The 23,466-nt window shown below is 37.8% G+C and overlaps 2 protein-coding genes across 4 annotated transcripts in view; one reads left to right on the plus strand and one right to left on the minus strand.

The window, feature by feature from the left end:
- The window catches only part of INSC (INSC spindle orientation adaptor protein), a 179,799-nt gene extending 175,318 nt beyond the window's left edge, over positions 1-4,481 (minus strand). For all 3 annotated transcript variants that reach the window (XM_067540723.1, XM_067540722.1, XM_067540724.1), the window contains exon 1: positions 4,332-4,481. In XM_067540723.1, the coding sequence (XP_067396824.1) occupies positions 4,332-4,342 (11 nt within the window). In that variant the 5' untranslated portion in view covers positions 4,343-4,481. The remainder of the gene's footprint in view (positions 1-4,331) is intronic.
- PSMA1 (proteasome 20S subunit alpha 1) overlaps positions 1-23,466 on the plus strand; it is a 505,652-nt gene that overhangs the window by 84,071 nt on the left and 398,115 nt on the right. The gene's annotated exons all lie outside the window — the stretch shown is intronic.

Here is a 23,466-nt window from a genome sequence, read left to right on the forward strand (position 1 = left end):
ATTGATGTAAACACTGCGCTATCTGCTGTTTCAGATACTATTTGAATATTTAATTTTAAATACAAAGCTGAAGCCTTATCCACAGGGCTTACAAACCAATACAGTACCTGGGAGCTGCTTTGGTCCTCTTTATTGTAGCTGAAGTAAGAAACTAGAGCCAAACTCACCTTTCTTTACTGAAGTACCCTTTTAGAAGAGAAAAGCAAGACCCAATTCATCCCTTTTGAAAATCTGTGCAACCTCAGACTACAGGCAGCTCTGTAATGTGAGCAAGGCAACTCTTGTCAGATTTAGGACGCTGATTTTTTTTGGCCACATGAGGGGGAGAAATGTGCGTGTACATACAACTGGCTGCAGATTACTAGATGAGTGCTTGTCAAAAATGATTAGTGTTTAATAGATGTTTACACATCTAATTACATGTTTTCTCTGTAACAGACCTTTTTTTGGCTTCTTCACCAAACCATCCTCCAAATAAGGAATTGTTCATTTAAAATCCTTCTATCTTTTGTCTGATATTTTAGGAAAACCATGTCAAAAGCTGGCACAAAATCCCTTCAGCTAGCTAATATTCCTCTGTGACTGGGAAACTACTGCTTCTCTCTCTCTCTCATCTTCCTGATCCAAGGAGACCTTCAACTAGTTTGTGAAGATGTGGGGTAGAACATGAATAAGACAGGGAGGCTCAGAAGCTCCATCCAAACTAGCCAACAGCCTAACTCTAACCCAGTTCTTCACCTCCTTATTCTGTAGAGCTGCCCCATCCTTGGTCCAGTTTCTAACCTGGCAGCACAGAGGGAACATATGTTTCTTGATGTTGCAAAGTCACACAGTGGTTATTGACATTTAATCCAACTAGTTTATACCAATAACAAGTGCCTTTTGAAAAATTCATTGCGTACAGTATTTGCCATCCAACCTTTAGATGCCTTCTTCAATAATACATACACACAATGAAGAAAGTTCACAAAAGAAAGAGGTATTGTCACTCAGTGACATAGGAGGTTGGTAATGTAATAGTGAAACATAAGAGGAATCAGGTCAGCAGCACCTATTTTCTAGCATGACTATGCATCATTTATGAGGGTTTGTAGTTTGTTACAAGCCTCTATTTGAATACCCTTTGTTTCAGAGAAAGAACAACTAAGATCAGTCATTGGTATATTGGTTGGGGGTTTTTTTCCTTTTGCCTAAGATTAAGTACAAGTGGGGCAATACAATCAGTTCATGCGCTTAGTTCCTGTTCTCCCAGATTGTTTGTATTCCAATTCCTTCCCTATTACTGGCGTATTAAACAACAACAAAGTTCTTTCTCTATGGAAATTCCCATCAATTATGTGGTCTTTTTCTGCTTTTTAGTATGACCTTGAATCAAGTTGTTTGTACATCAAAGATATTGAGAAGCACATGGGACCTTTATTCTCTTTGAAATCTTGTATAAAAATACTAAATTGTTTCAGGCTCAAAAAAGAAGAAAATGGCATGTGCATGTTATGGAGAAGAGGGAGGATTCAGAGAGGAAACAGCTAAAGTAAATGGTACAAATCTAGAGCTGGTTTAATTATCACTGAATCAGGTTTGAGATCTGAGGATTTAGTCCTGTTAGATGTTGAGCTCAACCTCAGCAAAGCACTTATGCACATACTTAATTTTAAGCATGTGGACAGTGCTATCAAAGCAAATAGAACTACTCACATTTAGAGGTAAGCACCCCCGTAAGTGCTTTGCTGGATTGGGACCAGAGTACTCAATACCTTCCAGGCTCAAGAAGGATGGTGTTGTGTTTACAGTACTGTCCTGGGACTCAGAATATATGAGCTCTGTTCCGGGTCCCGCCTCAAATTTGTGTGAGACCTTGGGCAACTCACTTAAACCCCAACTCAAAGTGCTTACATCCATCCCTATTCAGTAAAGTGTGTCATCAGGTGTTGAATCTCCTTGAAATAAATAGGGCTTAAAGTATGTGCTTTTGCTGAATAAAGAGGATTTCTACTTTTGCTGCATTGGAGTCTTAACAACACTGTACCTCGCCTTCTAATCTATAAAGTGGGGATAATGATACTTCCTTTCTCTGATATTTTTCCTGTCTTGTCTATTTAAACAATAAGCTCTTCAGGACAGATTTTTCTTGTACTCTGTGTCTTTACAGTGGTTAGCACAATGGGACTCCAATTTCAGTGGGAACCTCTAGGTGCTACTATAGCTAGCATTAAGATAAATTAGTGTGCAGCTGTCTTGTACATACATTATAGCCCTTTCCTGTGCATTTTCATACTTCACTTTATAACAAAACTGTTGAGAGTTAGAATAAGAGTGTTTGATAAGTTTATGTTTCCACAAGGACGTAATAGTTAAGCAAATTATAATGAATTAAAGCATTGTTTGTAATCCATTTGCTTTGCTGTTTGTGAAAGGGTACATATGCCCATTTCCCCATGATGGTTATTATTTTGACATGCTCCAGCCTTGAAATAAACTAGTCACTGAATCCTCACTGCTCTGGGTTCTCAAAGGGCTACAACTGATCAAGTTCCTTTCATTAACACTCTTGCTTTCCAATATTCCTTGACATACACATTCTCCTATGGCTTTAACAAATCTTGCTCCCTGGACTATCAAACCTGGCAAATTCATAGGATGTTTTCAGAACTACACATCTGCTCACCAGATGAGATCTTGCCAGACAAGATTTCACCAAGTTTAAGAATTTCACAGTCTTAGAAATAACTGCCAGTTTGTACCAAATGTATGATTCTTCTTTTCTACCATGTTTGGACATAGTTCTCAGATAAACACCATTAAAGTAAATCGAATAACTCAAGACGTAAAAATAGGATAAATCATGTTTCACAAATCAACGATATAGAGGTCATATTCAGCCATCTACTTTTTATACAAATTAAATTAGCTAAGTTTTCCACACACTTCCACTGTTTTAACAGTATAAGCACAATCCATAATTTCATAGTGATAACATGTTTGGGGATCCAGAACAGAAATTGCATAAAAAACAATATTTTTCAAAACAGATTGTACATTCTGGTAAACTGTCTTAAGGGGGAGCCAGGGGAGAAGATAACTAACATGGGAAAAAATAAAAGATGGGTAGGAGGAGGATAGACAAGGGAAAGGGGAAACTAGTTGCGATTTAAAAGAGAGAAAAGACAAGAAAAGAAGGGAAAATAAAGGGGGAGAGCAGAGGACATTGATGTAAATGGGAATTGAGGGTAATGAGCACCACAGAGGAAATACTTAGCAGCTCATATAATCAGCTCATAGTGAAGAGAAAAATCAGACGGAAAATTAGAAGGGCAAACTGGAACTGCTTCAGGTAATACATATTTTGTCTCGCTTTTTTCAGCTAGCCTATAAATTCTCTACAGATTCCTTGGCCCTCTTACTAATAGGATCATATGACAGCACTGAAGTCAGGAATACACCAGGTGTGGGGGGAAGGGAGGGGAAACAGGGTGCTAAAACATGGAGGCAATACCAAGCCTCCATGTGGAGGAGTGAAAGCAATGCTATGGCTGACAAGCTGGTTATTTAGTGTTCGTATCCTGAAAGTTTGTAGTTGTACAATTTATTTGGACAAAAGTGATTTTTGGACAATACATCAATGGCACTTGATACTTTAGTGGGAAACTATAATAAAATGGGGGGGGAAAAAAAAAAAAAAACCCACCACAGTCACCTTCTCCCCTAATTTTTTTCCCAGGTGTGTAACAGCCAAAAGCCTTGTTTGCCTACATATTTAGTCAAGAAAGTATCATATACTGGCAATTTCCTTGTCTTAAATCAGAAGCCTCCAACTTGTAATAGCAAGTTTTAATACTGACTTCCCTTGATACTAAAAGCAGCCACACTCTATCCCTACCTCAGTTTCTCCAGTGTAAACTAAGTAACATTAGCCCTATCTACCTGAATTACATATTATTTAATGTTGTAGTAGTGACCAGAGACCATAAATGAGAGAACAACAGACCCCTGCACTAGTCATTGGTATTACACAGCTAGCAAAAAACACAACACACAACGCCCTGCAGAATGAGTAGAAAGCTCCCAGTCTTGCAAATTTTTCCTTATATCTAGCTACTGATTACCTCTTGGAAACCCCCTCATAGACAGGAGTCACTCTACTTCTTTGGCCATCCAACCTCTTCAGAGGCCTCTTAAGAGTTCACAGAGTAATGCAAACAGTGCTCAGAGAAGCTCTAAATAAACTCAAGTACCCACTGGCTCTCCAGGTCCTAACTTGACTTCTAGCTTTCTCTCCCCACAGTTCAAAACAAAGTCTTTCAAATCAGAATATAACTTCATGCAGTCCTCACCCCAGATTCATCCAGGCACTATCCCCTCCTCCCTGAAGGGCTGTTTATCAGCCTCTCACTACTGCTTCCTGGGCAGGATCTTTCCCAGGTCTCTCTGCCTCGAGAACTTTCTTCTGCTTCCTTGTTATTTTCCTTCAACTAACCCTCTACTTCTCTAATTACAATTTACTGAACTTCCCTGCAACTGCCTTCTTTTTATCCTGGGAGCACCTGATTCAGTCCAGGTGGGGGTCATCCTGCAATCAGGGCTGCTTAACCCAGGTTCTCTAGGCCATGGGGCAAGCCACCCTACTACAGTCCTATTAGCTTTACTGGGACTACTCACAAGTGTAAGGGCTCTTACATGGACAAAGATCCGCAGGCACAAGCTCAAATGGCATAGTAGCAATATATTTTTTTTTAAATATCTGATCTAATCACATAATATTAAGAATAATTTCTGATAGCACATTTGATCACTGTAAAGTTTGGATTTTATTGTTCCACTACAGAGTGGTGATAAACTAAACCTATTTCAGTTTACGTCCAGGAATTTTTATAGCAATATCTTGAACTTTCTTTTGAAATATTTATTTCTGTGCTGTAAACACCAGCTCCAGCATGCCAATATTAATCATCTGTTTCAAGCCTGAAAATCCGTTGATCAACACTTATTGCAGAAGATAAACTGAACATATTGACTTGAAATCCATCACAAAATTAAACAGGCCTATTGATGAAGATGATTTGTGCTAAATTTGACCAGCTGCTCAGTTTTTAAACTTTTCTGACTCTCTCCTAAGACCTTTTTCCCTTCCAAAAGCTGTTATGCTTTTATTATATTTCAGAAGAGTATGATCTATTGTAAAAATTAATATTTGTCAAATGTCCTTTAACTCCTCTTGTATCTTTAGTTCAAACATGCAATGCTTTTGACCTATTTGCACAGCATTTAAGAATGAGCTTATAGCAATGCCGGTAACCCTGAGTGAGGAGTAGCACGTAGCTGTGCTGGTCCACAGCACTAAAGCAACTACGAAATATAGATCTTAAATTATTTGTCCTGTTTTTCTTGTCATAAAAATGAGGAGGTTACATAGAGTACTAGCCCATAGTTAACACTGTCAATGAGGCTTCCATTCAATCAAAAATAATTGGTTGGTTTTTACTAGGTCTAGATGAGTGGCTAAATTTAACCAAGTTTTACATGGCTTCCTTCAGAGTATAAAACATTATGTATGATCCCCACATGTGAAAATCCACAAGTGGGGCTGCAGCACAGCAAGGCATCTGCAAGCTCTCCTCCACCAGGAAACAGCCAAGCATCTAGCACAGTTCAAAAGTATGACAGGACAAATGTGGATGGGAGCATAATGATACTAGACACTGGAGAAGAGAAAAAGAATTTGTAAATATCAGATAACTTCACTATGAAAGTCCCAACTACTTTTTTCCTTGGTGGTGTCATATGGGGGTTTGAGGAAAACAAAAGCATGTTGTGAGCTCCAAAGTGCAACCATGGAAGAGAAGAAAGGAGATTTTCTAAAAGACTAATTGCTACCTACCTGTCTCTGATATTGTTAATTAAGGTTCACAGCCAGGCTTTTTGCAGGCTACACATAGGATTTTATTTTATTTATTTCTCTTTCTTAAATTAACAGCGTATTGCGGAAATTCAGCTATGATTTGGGTCTGATTCTTAATCTGAAGAAGATATAGAGCTCATTGACTATCCAAGAGAAAATGTCTACCTTCAAAAGAAGGGGAAAAAACCCAATAAAAGTTTTTAGCCATTCCAGTGCCAGAAGACATCACAATGCTTGAGCATGTCTGTGGATATCACCATTCATCTTTGCTGGCATAAACAAATAACAGAAATATCCAAAACGCAAGACCGGCTAGTACTGGGGGACTTTAACTACCCAGGCATCTGTTGGAAAAGTATTATGGCAAAACACCAAATTTCCAATAAGTTATTGGGGACAACTTTTTGTTTCTGAAAGGGGAGGCAGTAACCAGTGGGACAGCCATTTTAGACTTGATTCTGACTAACAGGGATCAATTGATAGCAAATCAGATGGTGAAAGCAATTTGGATGAAAGTAATCATGAAATGATATAAAAAAGGGAGGCATGAGAGCTACAGAATAAGGACAATGGACTTCAAAAAATAAGACTTTAATAAACTCAGAGAACTAGTAGTTAAGGTCCTAGGGAAAGAAAATGAAGGGATAAAGTAGTTCAGGAGACCAGGCAGTTTCTCAAGGAGACACTATTAAAGGCACAACTGCAAACTATTCAGATGCAAAGGAAAGATAAGAACAATAGTAAGGGGCCAGTATGACTCCATCAGGAGCTCTTTAATGACCTGAAAATCAAAAAGGAATCCTAAAAAAGTGGAAACACAAATGAATTGTTGAAGAGGAGTACAAAAGAATAGCACAAGGCATGTAGTGACAAAATCAGAAAGGCTAAAGCTTAAAATGAGTTACATCTAGCAACGAACATAAAAGGCAATAAGAGGTTATTCAAATACAATAGAAGAAAGAAAGACAAAGGAAAGTGTAGAAGTATAGGTTCTCTACTTATTGGGAAAGGAGCACTAAGAAATGATGACATCAAGAAGGCTGAAGCGTTTAGTGGCTATTTTGCTTCAGTCTTCAATAAAAAGGTTAATTGTGACCAGATACTCAACACAAATAATCTTAACAACAAGGGGGAAGGAACGGAAGCCAAAATAGAGAAATAACAGGTTAAAGAATATTTAGATAAATTAGATGTATTCAAGTCAGCAGGTCCTGATGAAATCCATCATAGGATACTTAAGGAAATGCCCAAAGCAATCTCCGAACCATTAGCAATTATCTTTGAGAACTCAGGGACGACAAATGAGATCCCAGAGGACTGGAGAAGGGCAAATATTTAAAAAGGAGAACAAAGAGGACCTGGGGAATTATAGACCAGTCAGCCTTAATTCAATAACTGGAAAGATACTGGAACAAATGATTAAAACAATCAATTTGTAAGCACATAGAGGATAACAGGATTACAAAGAATAGTCAGCATGGGTTTGTCAAGAACAAATCATGTCAAACCAACCTAATTTCATTCTTTGACAGCATTACTGGCATAATGGATAGGAGGAAAGCAGTAGACATGATATATTTTGATTTTAGTAAGGCTTTTGATACTGTCCCACATGACATTCTCCTAAGCAAACTAGGGAAATGTGGTCTAGATGAAATTATTACAAGGTGGGTGGACAACTGGCTGAAAGACCATATTCAGAAAGTAGTTATCAATGCTCGGCTGTCAGACTGTGAGGGTGTAGCTAGTGGGGCCTGCAAGGTTCAGTCCTAGGCCCAGTACTATTAAATAGTTTAATTAAATGATTTGGATAATAGAGTGGAAAGTGTGCTTATAAAATGTGCAGATGACACCAAGCTGGGAGGGGTTGCAAGCACTTTGAAGGTCAGTGTTAGTACTTGTCAAAATGGCCTTGACAATTTGGATAACTGGTCTGAATTCAACAAGTTGAAATTGAGTAAAGACAAGTGCAAATTACTTCTGTTAAGAAAGAAAATTCAATCACACAACTACAAAATGGGGAATAAATGGTTAGGTGGTAGTACTGCTGAAGAGACCTGGGGGTTGTAATGGATCACAAAATGAATGAGTCAACAAATTGACGCAGTTGCAAAACAGTCTAATATTGTTCTGGGCGGTATTAATGAGACTGTTGTATGTAAGACAAGTGAGGTAATTGTCTCACTCGGAGCACTGGTGATGCCTCATCTGGAGTACTGTGTCCAATTCTGGCCACTACACCTTAGGAAAGGGTTGGACAAATTGGAGTGAGAATGATAAAAGATTTAGAAAACCTGTCCTGTGTGGAATGGTTAAAAAACTGGGCATGTTTACTCTTGAGAAAAGAAGACATATCTGAAGTCTGTTAAGGGCTCTTCTAAAGAGGGTGGTGATCATTTGTTCCCCAAGAACACTGAAGGTAGGACAAGAAGTAATGGGTGTAATCTTCAGAAAGGACGATTTAGATTACATATTAGGAATAACTTTCTAAATATAATGGTAGTTAAATTCTGGAATAGGCTTCCAAGGGAAGTTGTGAAATCCCCATCATTGGAGGTTTTTAAGAACAAACACCAGTCAGGGATGGTCAAGGTTTACTTGGTCCTGCCTCAGCACAGGAGACTGGACTAGATGGCTTCTTGAGGTCCCTTCCTACATTTCTATGGTTCTATAACATGAACCCTCAAATCTTTGGGGTGCTAGGGCACAGTGACCTTGTTACATTTGTACACTGACCTGTAAAATCAACATTCATATCCAAAGATCATCTCTTATTTAAAAATAAAAAAGGCAGTTTGGCTTAACCCTTCCACAAGATTAGAAAGATGTACAAGTTAAAGGTTTTCCTCTAGTTGTTCTCTTGTGTGGTTTCAAGCAAAGTAGAGATTGGCATGACTTTTGCACATCCCAAGTTAAGTCTGCTGGTAAAAGGCACCGGAATTTATAATCCTCTTGTGTATTTTTATATTGCAGCTATCTTTACTCCACTTCTTGCACATCCAAATCCATCTGTAAATGTCCTGAATTTCCCATATCTCAAATGATAAGATTACAGTGCATCAGAAAGCAGACACTGATGAAACAACACTCTCTGCTTTCGATGTACCCCATGCAGACTTTATATTGCCTGAAAAATTATATAGCAAATTTATTACATAAGGGAAAGGCAGGGATTACTCTTGTTTTGCTTTCAGATGCCACATGTACATGTCTGAATTTTTATTCTCTACAAATACCATGAAGTCAAAGTGCAGATCAGAAAAAAATATTGCAGCATGTTCTTTCCCATTACAGAACTCACAAAGGAGCAGCATGCTGCAATAATAGATCCAGCAAGCAGTTGCAGTGGTCCCACTACAAACTTACTTACTCTAAGTTCAACATTCAAGAAAGTTGTCTAATTAGAGCAGGGGAATCGGCATCAGAAGTCCTGGTTTTTGTCCCCAGCTGTGTCAGTAACAGTGATTTTGGGCACGTCACTAAACCAATTTTTGCTCCTGTTTACCCATTTGGTACATAACCTTCCTCACAGGAGTACAGTACGTTTTAATTAATTTTTATAGCATTCAGAGATCTTCGTATGAAAGGCATTTCAGAGGGCCAAATCCTCCACTCAGACACATGAGAATTTACCCCAGTACAGCAGTCACCATAAAAATGCCAATATATTTCCCAACACTCACCGTGCTACAGTACCTAACATACCACAGTTATTTCCCCATTCTAAGTATATGGAAAAAACTATGGTAGATCAGATGCTGTGGTGCAGCATTGAGAAATTATGATTTTATTTAATGGATGCCACTACAATTGCAAGATATCATAAATGCTTGGGTTACTTTTAAATTGAAAATCAGAGCAGAATTTGGCCCCAGACTTATTCAAGTATACTAAGTAAGATCCACAGTCATCAAATAATTCAAAAATCATGTTACTTCATTTGAAACATAAATGTACTTCTGTTTTTTATTACTAGGTGTGAAATACTATGGCCTTACAATTTAAAAACCTGTAAAACCAAAATATGACGAACTTCATATGTTCCTCCATTATAAATAGTGCAATGGGGCTCCCTTTCCCCATTAGCTGGGTTGCAGGTAGGTGTGATTTGAGAGAGAGGTGGGGGAATGGACATTGAAACAAACTATTCTTTTGGTGTGAGGTTGCCTGTAGCAGCTATTGGGAGGCAGGCACTGCTTATGAAAGGTCTGGCTGCATTAAAGTTTTTGGTGGTGTTTTGGGGCATTGGTGTTTTTTTAGGACAATGTGATCTCACCTTATTCCTCTGATATACTTTACATATACTTTGTTACACCATAGGACCAGTTCTGCCACCTCAACCCAGAATCAGATATAACTCGTCAGTTAGGGTGGCAGTATATGGCCGATAACAAGTAATTTACTTAAACACTATTATTGATAACTACTCTTTTGAATACGGTCTTTCAGTAGTGAATAGGTGGGTTGTGCACCCACCTTATAGTAAGTTCTTCTAGACTACATTTCCCTAGATTTCTTAAGAGAATGTCATGTGGGACTGTGTCAGAAGCCTTACTAAAACCAAGATATGTCACTCACTAGGACAATTACCCTATCAAAGAAAAGTATTAGGTGCACACCACTGCACTTGAGTACTTCTGTGAGTTCTGTAGTTTAACGTATTTATAAAGTATATTTAATAGTATAATAGTTAATAAAACCTTTAAACTAATGCAGTACTGTATGTACAGTGCATTCATCAACCGACATAGTTATCCCCCCCCCCCCCCCCTTAGTGGCCTCACCTCATTTTCTTCAGGCCAATTATCTATGTGCCTGTTTCCTCAAGTTTAGTTGGGAGAAGACTGGTTTGGGGGGAAAAAGTTAATGTAATACAGTCAAAATTGGAAAGAACTTTCTAGCCTAGCTGATTATATTTTTAACAAAGAAAACTTGAGGCAGTGTGAAAATTCCTCATGTACAGGCCTTTTATCAGATTTTTCATGAGCCTATTCACTATTCTTATTATTCATTAAAAATGACAAAAAAAAAATTCTAGCTCTTAACTATTTTCCTGATACAGTCCCTTCCTTTTCCACTCCTTCCGGCACACTGCATTTGCTTTTAAAAAAGGAGTAGAAGTTTTCAGCCTTTTCTAAAATCAGTGTGTTGGCTGCTCACAGAGCCCTTTCATTATGAGATGACATAAATGGGTGCTTGACTCAACAGTGATGCAAAACAATTTTCTAAAAGAACAATCTATTCATGTGATAATAATTGCCTCATTTATTTTCCATAGAAATAGATATGATTAAATTAATGTTTTTATTTTCAAGCTTATTAGACTGGGGTCAGCCTTTAGTGAATGGTAGGTGGTTTCACAGTGCTAAGTAATTTTTGTTTTGTTTTAAATATGCTTTATTTACTATTATTTTGTTACCCAACTTCATGCAATCAAGTCCTTAAAATGGCAAATAAAATTATAATAAAAACAGATACAAAAGCAACAATGTAAATTGTTTCATATCTTCTAACACTAACAAAGGTATCGAAGATCATTTCAAATTTTGCAGACTGTCCCTGGCTGCTGTAAGAGGGACCCACCTGGATAACAATGACCCAAGGTACAGGGAGCCTGCATAAAGAATTCAACAGGGTTTCTGATTCCCTTTTACTGGTGCCAAATTTGAGTCAGAATCTAGCCCTGAACCATTATTCCATTTGTTCTCTAGGCAGCATTGTCATCCTTTCTATGGAAATAGTTTGCAAGTCGTTTACCAGGTGTTCACACTAAACTAACTCCGGGGGGGGGGGGGGAGCCTTTTCCAAGCACGTAGGCCACAATATTACCATACAAAACCAAGAAAAGCGGGATAATATTCTCACATTTAAAAAAAAAATATGTCTGGAATGTGCTCTGTAGAAAAAGCAAATATTTTTCGAAGGGTCATTTTATTGGTAAAAAAAGATTAACACAGATGTAGCCAGAATCCACTTAGAAACTGTGATTCTGCTCTTTTGGATATCACTGGGGGGAAGGGTCATGCCTTTACATAAGCAGAACTACAATCAAAAAGTAACATTTCTTCCCATTTATCTTATGCAGCTTGCTTTCTGGGTCAGATTTCAAAAGTCATTTAACTGGTTTGTGCAAGATCTAGCCCTATAATTTGCACTTTTCTGCATCAGCCAGGGCTGCTGTGCCCCAGGGGAATTCCCTTTTCATCTTACAGGCAGGAATAGAAACATAACCTGACCTCTCTAGGAGTGAATTAGAAGTTCCAGTGGGGCTCCACAGGACTCCAGCTGCTGGAAGATGCTGAGGTTCAGGCTGAATCAGTCAATCTTCAGTGCTCTGGCCCTGTGAGTGTCACCCACTTCTGGGTTGGCCCCTGCTGCCAGCAAGCATCCCAACACTAGTGGAGGGGAGGTTGTGGATGCCTCTGTCTGGTCTTTCCATTGACAAGGTTCCGCAACCAGGATCCTGCTGCTACAGATCCTGAATGAGTCTGTCCCTCTCTGTTAGCCATTCTAAGTACCTTTCTTTCAACTATTACACTCCACTCCCTTTCAGTCTTTAGCAAAACACTGCTTCCTTCAGTGTAAACTACATGAGGGCACTTTTACTACACAGTAAGTTGCCAACTTGCTGCATAGTAAGTTGCCAAAAAGTGTTGTCAACTTTTTATACCACAAGTCTCACAATATTTGGGGTTTGATTTTAAAGCCTTAGTTCCTGAAATTATGCAATTAGCTGAGATTTTCAGCTTTCATATTAAAAAAAACCAAAAGATTGTAACCATTGTGGTAGTGGAGAAAAGCTTGAAAACAAATCCTCAAGGCAAACAGAAAGAATTCAACTGTATGCTTGTTTGGTTTCAATCTTATGGTTTTTAAATCTATCTCCTGATAGTTTCAGGGGCCTGACTCACAATTGTTAAACACTTGTGGTTAGAGTCATAGAATTTAAGGCCTGAAAAGACAACCAGATCATCTAGTCTGCCTTCCTGTCTTTTACAGGCCATTGAACACCATCCAACAACCAAAATACTGAGGGTTCTGCCTAATGGTTTAATTATTGCAATCAGGCAGCATTTTAAAATATTATATATATATATGGACTTTGAAGTCATTTGTATGTATCTGATTGCTTTAATTATTTAAATCTCTCTTCTTATTTGTTTCTTTCCTTTTATACTAAACCTTTAGTTTTAGTTACTAAAGGATTGGCTGGCAGCATGGTATTTTGGGTAAAATCCAAACTTTCATTGATCTGGCGATGTGGCTGACCCTGTGGGGATCAGGAGAACATTTTGGTAAAGGAATAAAGTTTAAATAACTTATCTCTGTATTGGACCCAGTTGCTGATTGGGATCCTGAGACTGAAATGCAATAAAGGGGGCTGTGTATTTCTTGTTGTAGCTTCTTGATAACCATTGTGGGCAACCAGGAGCACTGTTTGTGATTAGTCAGGGAATCTAACTTCTGTGTTACCCACCAGTTCTGGGAGAATCTGCTTTCTTTCTGCAGCCTGCCCTGACCTTGGCATTTTCTGGTGGGCTACCCTAAGGGCATAGATGGATCACACCTACTTTTCAAATGTTGAAGCCAATGGGATTACTTACATGTGTAAAATTAAGTGCATATGTGTATGCTGGATTGGGGCCTAATTTAGCACCAGAATGAGGGTTGCAAAACAGAGGGGCCATGCAAAAGCACATGCTTTATGCACCAGCTTTGTTTTCAATATCCTAATTCATTAACAACAAAAGACCAGGCCAAGGCAGGGAGGACACTTAGAATCATAGAACCATAGGGTTAGAAGGGAGCACAAGGGTCATCTAGTCTAGCCCCCCTGCAGGATTTGTTGTGTCTAAAACATCCAAGACAGGTGGCTATCCAGACTTCGTCTCAAAACCTCCAGTGAAGGAGCTTCCACAAACCTCCCTAAGCAGTCTGTTCCATTGTCCTACTGTTTTTACAGTTAGGAAGTTTTTCCTGAGATTTAATCTAAATCTGCTATGCTGTAGTTTGAACCCATTGCCTCTTGTCCTGCCTCCTATGGCAAGAGAGAACAACTTGTCTCCATCTTTGTTATGGTAGCCTTTCAAGTATTTGAAGACTGCTATCATGAGCCCCCATAATCTCCTCTTTTCCAAACTAAACATACACAGTTCCTTCAGCATTTGGTCATATGGCTTGCATTCCATCTCTTTGATCATCTTTGTCGGTTGTCTCTGGATCCTTTCCAGTTTCTCTACCTCCTTTCTATACATCGGTGACCAAAATTGGACACAGTACTCCAGCTGAGACCTAACCAGTGCCAAGTAGAGCAATATTATCACATCCTGTAGCTTGCATGCTATGCCTCTGTTAATGCAACCCAAAATTACATTTGTTTTTTTTGCAACAGCATCATGTTATTGACTCATGTTGAGGTTGTGATCCACTATAACTCCCAGATCCTTCTCAGCAGTGCTGCTGCCAAGCCAGTTATCCCCGATTCTTTATTTGTATATTTGGTTTTTCTTTCCTAAAGTGTAGCTTACATTGGTCTTTATTGAATTTCATTTTGTTGTCTATAGCCCAGTTATCAAGATACCTTTCAATTTTAGCTCTATCCTCCAAAGTGTTTGCACACAGACACACACACACACCCCCGCAGCTTTGTGTCATCTTCAAATCTGATCACTATACTCTCCATTCCTACAACCAGGTCATTTATAAAGATGTTAAATAACACCAGACCCAGAACAGTTCCCTGTGGGAACCCACTTGAGACCTCCATCCAATCTTGTATCATACTTGCTCCATGCGTTAATATATGCAGGTAGGTTAAATTTTAGGCCTACCAGTCTTGATGCTGTTATTTTAAATATACATATATATATGTATATTACAAAGTTTTGCTTGTTTTAAACCCTCTTATCACAACTTTAGCCATGATTCAGAAAACCTCTATAGTCAGAACAGCTCTAATGCATATGCTTGAACATTAAAAACATGACTAACAGCTTTTGAAGTCAATGAGACTTAAGCACCCACTTTCAGATCTTATTAAGCATAGATTGGGCTATCTAGTTAAGTGCTTTCCTGAATCAGAGCCTCCACAAGCAAAATCTAAGATATTACATCAAGTTTGATTTATGCAAAGTAACTGGGAATCCCACAAAAACATTTCTTCTCCCTCTATTCCAGGTCCTCCACACAGTTCTGCAGGTCACACTGAAAAGAGTGTTGAGAATCAAGACACCTGGCATTGTGTTTGAGTTTACTGACCAAACTGAAGGAAGAGAATAGCATGAGTATCCTCGCCACTCCTTAGCTGAGGAGCACTGGAAGTAGAGCTGTGCAAATAATCAATTTTTTGGGTCACTGGCTGAACTGAAAAACAAAAATTTGTTTCAGATCAATCTGAAAATATTTTTGTTTTCTCATCAAAATAAACAAAAATTTTGTTTTGGGTCAAACAAAACATTTTGTTCTGATTTCAGGCATTTTAACAGCTTTTTTATTAAAAGATAAGGAAATCTGGAAGCACCATTCACAAAACAGGAGGAGGAGGCCCCCTTATAACCTAGAGCTCTATGATTAGCGCATTCACCTGTGATGTGGAAAACAAGAGTTCATCTCCTTAGTTCACCTAATTCAGTGCAAGGACTTTAACTTGTGTCTCGCACATGGTAAGTGAGTGCTCTAATCGCAGGGCTATATGGTATTCTGTGTGGTTTGCTCTCAATGTCTCCAGTTGAAGCTGCTCTACTATGTATAAGTAATTAAATATTCATTGAAACAGGGACTGAAACCCAGGTGAGTTTCATAACCACCAGGTTATAGAGTCGTTCTCACATAGATAAATATTCATTGGGCCAAAAAGAGAGTATGTATACAAAATGGAACAGCCTCAAAAGGAGATGACAAAGACTTCACCCGCGCCCCAGCCTATGATTTGGTGGTTAGAGCATTCACCTGCTAAGTAGGAGACATAGCTTCAAATTCCCACTCTGCCTCGTTTGACCTGAATTAGGCTCCTCCCCCACTGAAGTGAATCCCCTACCAATGATTGGGTGAAGAGCACCTCAGTCCCCTTGCAAATCTACCCTCAAAGAAATTTTTGGCTGAAAAGATTCAGCAAATTTGTGTCAAATTCACAAATAGTATCAGTTGACCCAAACTCCATTTTTCAGCAAATATTCATCCAAAAAATGTAATCAAGCTCTAACTGGTAGGTTCACTGCTACCTGAATTGCTTTGCATTTTAGTATTCAATACTTTACTTCAAACATGAATTACAATACTTCTATATTGTCCAAGGGTTCCATAATAGTTCTGGTAACTGTCCTCTCTTTGCTTTCATATTCATACAGAACACTTGTCATGAGGCCTGGAACAAAACAAACAATCTATTTTTGTAGTATTATAGCTCTTCAACACCAACAATGCATTCATAGGCACTACAGTCTACTTTGATCCAGTCCATAATACATAAACCTTTTTCATTGTTGACCTTCTCACAGCCTAGCTCAGGACTCACACTTTTTAGACAGGTTGAAATATATTTTGCTTCAGCCACAGCAAAAGCAAAGATTTGTAAATTAATGTTTAATAATAATAGCTATCAACTAACCAGACAGATAATGCTACTCTGAGTATTTAATTTTTATTTTTAAACATTCCAGAAAGTTGATTGCATTTATTTTTAAGCTCAGAGGAAGAGTGAAAACCCCAGTTTATGCTGCAAATCCAAAGGATCCTTATCCTTAGAAACACAGCCAGAGCCAAGTGAATTTACAGAGTCTTCTGCTTGACTTGACAATGCAAAATTCCTTAAAAACACCTTTCACCTGTAACAATCCCAAGAAAATCCTTGGCTAGGGTTTCCTACTCACATGAAATAGATTCCAGATTTATGGCTGAATCTGATAGTCTCATCTTTTACAATCCATCTATTCTGTGTCTTGTTAAAATACATTAATAAACTAAAAAGCTATCTGACCACTATAAAAATTCCAAAGGCAATTCAACTGATCTCCAGACCCACCAATTTTCCATGTCTAATTATTTGCATATATAACCCCAAATGGGAACATACACTTGCAATCTGTATGTGCAAATGTGGATTTCTGTGCATGGAAATGTATTTCAGGCACAAGAGAAGGGAAATGTACTTTTTAACAGTGTATAACTCAGCTAAAACTGAACAGAACTTAATGGGACAAAGAAAAGGCATTTTTCTACCCTGCAGGCTTCCCTTCAGCCAAATTTCAAAAGCCTGCTTCAAACAATGAAGATGTGAGAGCTTCTCAAAACAAAAAGGTTGTTAGAATTTTTTTAATTTTTAATTTTTTTAATGGGAAATGTTAGGCAACCTGAACATGAGGGAGCTGCTAGCTCCCTCTATAATGTTTGTATAGTATCTAATACAATGGAACTCGGATCCCCAATCAAGAACTCTAAATGCTACCATAATAGAAATAATAAATGGTGTTTCCCATATTTATCATTTTAAATAAAAAGAATATTGCCAGGATATATAATATCTCTTACACTAAACTTTTTTAATGCACTTACTGTACTAACATTGTTTTATGGATAGTAAAATGTTTCATATAGATGTAGAGATACTCACACCATAATGGGATATATATATAATCCAGTGAGTGAATTTAAAATGTTCATTCTGGTTTAAGAGATATTATATGTATTTTTACTATATATAAAACAATGTAAATAGATGTGTCATAGAAAGGTATATCAATAAATTAATTATTTAAGTAAAGAAGAATAATTATTGGCACTCCACTATTTAGATAAACATAGCAAACAATCTTTTGGCAAATTACAGTGTTTTGCAGAATATTTTATGAATTACTTGCAGAGCTGAAATGCATACATTATAGGAAAACAGAAAAATGTTTTACTTTCCTAACTGGCAACTACCTTCAAGTCTGTGAGGTGTGGGGCAGACTCAGTTTTATTTAAAGGTAAACTTACAAATAGCTTGCGAGATACTTATTGCCAAACATAAAGCAAAGAACTGTATCAAATTTGCCAATTAATTGTTTTACTTATTTCCCATCATGCGTCCCAAATGTACAATGACAAAGAATTAGACCTTAGACTCAGGTTTACTTCTATCCCATAAAATCCAGTGTTTTCTCAAATCATTGTATTGATTTATTAATTTTTTTATAGAATTATCAAACACTAATTCATGAAACTGAGTTTATATAAAATGTTATTTATAATAAAGATATTAATCCCATATCATTTTTAAGCTTTTATTATTGTTTTTTCTTGTGTAACTAATTTTGGCTCTTTATCTCAGTTGTGGCCCACATTTGAGCTTTAGCAGGTTGAATATTTGACTGTCCTGTAATTTTGGTACTTGGTAGTAGTACCCATTGGAGACTGCATGGCTCAGTGATAAAGGATATAAAGCCATCTGTAAGTGACAGGTTTATTTATAGTGCAGGTCAATAGTGACCAAATTTAGTTACTATTTGATAGCTACTTGGTAACCTACTATACATCTAAGAAGTTGGTGGTTCAAGTCCAGTTTCCAGGGAAAAGATGTCCATACCATAGACTAACCAATGCATCTGGCACTAATTAACATATTTGGTTAGAGTCTCAGCAGACACTAAAGAGTTTTCATGTTTATTCAGCACAACAGCTTTCTCACCTTAGAGGTAGTCCCTGCAGAGTAGGGTTGAAGATGGAAATGTTCTGGTTCTGTTACCTTCAAGGCCTTCTATGACTCATCTATAGAAATTTGACCACATGTAAGAATTATTTAATATATAATATACATTTTAACTTAAGTATCCCTTTAAAAGTGAGTAAAATTTACAGTATACTTTATTGGACACTGTTCTTTTAAAAATAACTTTTAGAATAAAAATATCAAGGTTACATTTATTAATTAGAAATTTACTTTAGTTATAGCAGAAGCTACATTAGGAGCATACACTAAAACACTACCAAGAATAAAGATTTGACCCTGATCCTCCACACTCAGCACACAACTAGAAAAAAAGAAGAAAGCTGGGGTCGGTGAATATACTTTCCTGATTGTGGGGCCAGCAAGGCACTGGGCTGATCTCTGGTGTAAATTAGAGCAGCCTCATGACTCTTCTAATTCACGCCCAACTCTTATTGCTCTGAAGGGTTGGTCTGGGAGCTGGAGATCCTGTAGTGCAAAGCAGACCTAAACCTCACTTAAAGGGGGCTGAATACTGCTTGCTGGGATGAGGGAATCCTCAATGGTATAAAAGCACTAGAGACTTCCCCTTCCCCCAGTCTTTGCATAGGGGATGTGTCCAAAGTATCTTGGGGTTCTAGTGATCCCCAGCTGCCACAACAGACAGGCAATCAATGTAATGCAACCTCAGGGCTGCTTTACTTCACATGAGGGGCTTGGCTGATGCCAGCACAAGTTAACCACAGAATCTGAGGAAGAGCAGTATAAAAGTGGCTTAAAACCACCTTTGCCAGGCACCTCACCCTGTGAGGAGTGCTGCTCTGGTGCAGCTGAAAAGTTGGCCCAAACTAATTACCAAGTAGCGTTGGTATAAAAGTAAAACATCCTTTAGTCTGATTCATATTACACATTGAAAAATATTTTTAAAAGACTCAAATATTACATGCTATTACAAAGTTTTTGAGGTTTCATTTTCATATATAAAATCATAAATCAAATACAATGTAAGACACTGAATTAAAACCTTGAATGATGATAATTTCTGTCCCTAGAGCGCCTTTCACCCAGAAGAACCCTAGAGCACTTTACAAACGTATTTATAAATGGAACCCACCAATGAAATGCAACCATTTGTCTGGCAGCCCAAAATACAAGTGAAGTAGTAATAAATGTAACAAACTACAAAGAAAATATACAGGCCCAGTCCTGCTGACTAAGAAGTACATGGCAAAATTCCGATTGACTAATGGTAGTAAGATTGGGCCCTACATTAACAGCCTACAGTTTGATTTAATAATCTTGCATTTTTTATATCTTCCTCTGCAGTTTCTTTTGGAACAGAAATTCACAATACATCTCTTATATACTGTACCTCTTATCTTATTACTGGAAACACAAGAAACTTCATTATAACCAGACCCTATTCTGTTACTTAGATCATATTTCAGTACAACTGATACATAAAAAAGAGAAAAATCTTACATAAGTCTTCATTCAAGACACTAAAATCTGCAGCTTCAAATTCTTTTTATCCACTCTCAGTCACATAAAAGTAAAACATTTTGCCTAGAAGAATAATGAGGATGGTAGAAAAAGACAATGTTTTTTACCAGTCCATTTAACAAATGAAACATTTACTTTGTGCTTGGTGTAAAGTGACAGCAGTCTTATTAGACCTGATACTGATCCTCCCTAGAGGATTTCAGTGAACAAGTTACACAGGTTGAGGTCAATATAGCAAACAAATTAAATGAAGAGAGGCTGGGAACAGCCAGAAATTAAAGACAGAAATTAGTTAAAAACAACAAAAGACAAAAAGAAAATATATTCCTATTGAAAGCCTAATCTGGGGAATATAACCTTCGTAAAATATTAAACGGCTTTGAAAGATTGCCAAGCTCTTTTGGGGTTCAAGAGTGAGCAGATTTGAATCTGAGTCTTTTAAAGTTGGCCTCTCTTCACAAGCACAATGTGCCACCAATATTGCATACTTCATAACTCCTATAAATGCTCAACTTGTGCTATGTTACTGCTTTACTTGCTATTAGGTACACATATTATGTTCACATTTGTTGCATTTTAATGGAAAATAAGCCAATGACTTTTGTACAATAGACAAATCAAGAGGCTTATACTGCAATGTGATATTCTCTTAATTTTTTTAAAATCAAAACTAAAAAGATTGACACCATTGCATGCTAAGCTAGGAAGGGGTGAATTTTAATCAACATTCCCCAGAAGCCACATGTAGCAGCTCCTCAGCTTGCCTACACTGTCTTAAACAACCCTGGTGGCCTTTAAAAGTCTCAGGAAGATCAGTTTTCTGATCTGAGGGGATCAGTTTTCCCAGAGTTTTCCCTAAAGCTTGAAGTCCTAACAAACCGAACTGTAAATGTTAGGTCTAGAGATTCCACAGACCTTTGCAGTTTACCCTAAACTGAATAATGCTGCATATCTGTAGACTTTCCCACATGGGATTATTCGTCAAAAGGGCAGAAACTAATGAGTCCTGTCCCAGAAGACCGTAGAAATGTAGGTTTAGAAGGGAACTTGATAGGTCATTTAGTATAGTCCCCTGCACTGAGCAGGACTAAGTATTATCTAGATCATCACTGACAGGTGTTTGTTTAACCTGTTCTTAAAAACCTCCATGACATTGATTCCACAATCTCCCTAGGTAATTTGCTCCAATGCTTAACTACCCTTATATTTGAGAGGTTTTTCCTAACCTTCATCTGCAATTTAAGGCCATTTCTTCTTTTCCTCTCCTAGTAGATAAGGAAAAAAATTATCACCCTTCTCTTGATAATTTTGTACATACTTGAAGACTGTTATGTCCCCACCTTCAGTGCTCTCTTCTCCAGACTAAACAAACCCAGTTTTTTTCGGTCTTACCTCTCATGTTTTCTAGAGCTTTAATCATTTTTGTTGTTCTCCTCTGGGTTTTCTCCAATTTGTCCACATCTTTCCTGAAGTGTGATGTCCAGAACTGGACACGATATTCCAGCTGAGGCCTTACCAGGGCTGAGCAGAGTGAATAATTACTTCTTTTGTCTTGCTTACAACATTCAAGTTAAACCATCCTGGAATGATGTTTGCTTGTTTGCTTTGTTTTCCAACAGTATTACATTGTTTACTCATATTTGGTTTGTGATCCACTATAATCCCAGATCCTTTTCTGCAGTACTCTTTCCAGGCAGTCATTTCCCATTTTGTATTTGTGCAACTGATCATTCCTTCCTAAGTGTAGTACTTTGCATTTGTCCATATTGAATTTCATGATATTTATTTCAGACCCTTTCTTCAGTTTGTCAAGATAATTTTGAATTCTAATCCCATTGTCCAAAGCACTTGTAACCCCTCCCAGCTTGCTATCATCTGCAAATTTTATAAGTGTACTCTCTATGCCATTATCCAAATCATTTATGAAGATATTGAAAAGAACTGGACCCAAAACAGAACTCTGAGGGATCCCATTTGTTATGCCTTTCCAGTTTAACAATGAACCATTGATAACTACTCTGAGTACTGTATTCCAACCAGTTGTTCACACACCTATAGGTTTGTCTAGGCAATATTTCTCTAGTTTGCTCATGAGAAGGTCACTTTCAGGACTGTGTCCCTGTGAATCCATGGGAAAAGCCTAATGATGACAGACAGAAACCAGATTTCAGGAGCATAAATTGATCATGATGCTCATAAGGTGAGCATCATAGAATATTTCATCCATCTGGCAAAGCCAGCCAGTCTATGGAATAGTCTACGTACTCATATGGTCTAATGCGTGCTATTTTTAGAGTTTACTCTCACTTTTGAACAGCAACATGAACATATTCTTACGTATGAATTCTGACTGCCATTTATTTAAGAGGGTTGATTATTTGTGTCTCTTACAGACATATTATCAAGGAGGGAATCCATTCATTCTTGGTAGATCTGTCTGATCCCATGAGTTAAGCAGGCAGGCACGTGTATGAAACTCAACCCACGCAGGTATTAAATCATTGTCTCATTCTCAGACAAGTTCAACCTTAGCAATCCTTGATAGCTTCAGGTTGTGACAGATGGCAAACACTAAATGGACATGGTTCCAAGACATCTGCAGGAAGTCTGTGACAAGTATTTTACTATTTGTATTTCAAGAGAGCTGAATAGTAACTGAAATAGCCAAGCCGCATTTTGCATCAAGCTCAGGAGCCCTTTGACAATCTGTTATTCTCTGAATATATTAGTCCCGTTCCAACTCTCTGTTTAATCCACTTATGACCAAGGACCTATGAAGCACCAGTGATTATTAGTGCTAGTGGTCCTGTTAAAATAATGCTGATCCATTATTGTGGGTACGAGAACCAACACAAAGCCAAATAATGAGGAAAATGTCAATGTCATTTCTGCTGTCTAATGAAAATTTGGATATAGAATCCCTCCCCACCCATTCACCGTCATCCTGGCTGAAAAGCCAACTGTAGCTAAATGAATAGAGTGTGTTCACAGAACTCACAGGGAGGGATTCACAGTAAATTTTCCAGACAACTAATATATTCAGAACTCCATTATACAATGCTAACCTGACATTCCATGCTCTACAAGCAATCATGAAGCCAATAGATGGATGCAAAGAGTCAATATGTTTATTAGCTACTTTCAAAACAATATTTTCTGTCACCATGAACTGTGATGACCAGTTTTGTGAAGGTTGCTATATATAAAATCGTTCATATTGATTTTCACCTTTTTTTTTTTTTAATGAGCTGCCTGTGTTAAGACAAAGAATTGTCTCCTCACTGCCGCTAACGCCAGGTTTTCAGAGACAGCAGCTTTAGTCTGGTTGCCACTCACCCTGACTTCTTTCCACCAGTGTCTGTGGTAAGCCCCTAGAATGAATGCT

Source organism: Emydura macquarii, unplaced genomic scaffold (assembly GCF_026122565.2).
Source record: "Emydura macquarii macquarii isolate MOO-44397 ecotype Brisbane River unplaced genomic scaffold, CSIRO-AGI_Emac_v2 contig_587, whole genome shotgun sequence".
In the NCBI taxonomy this organism is placed as follows: Eukaryota; Metazoa; Chordata; order Testudines; family Chelidae; genus Emydura; species Emydura macquarii.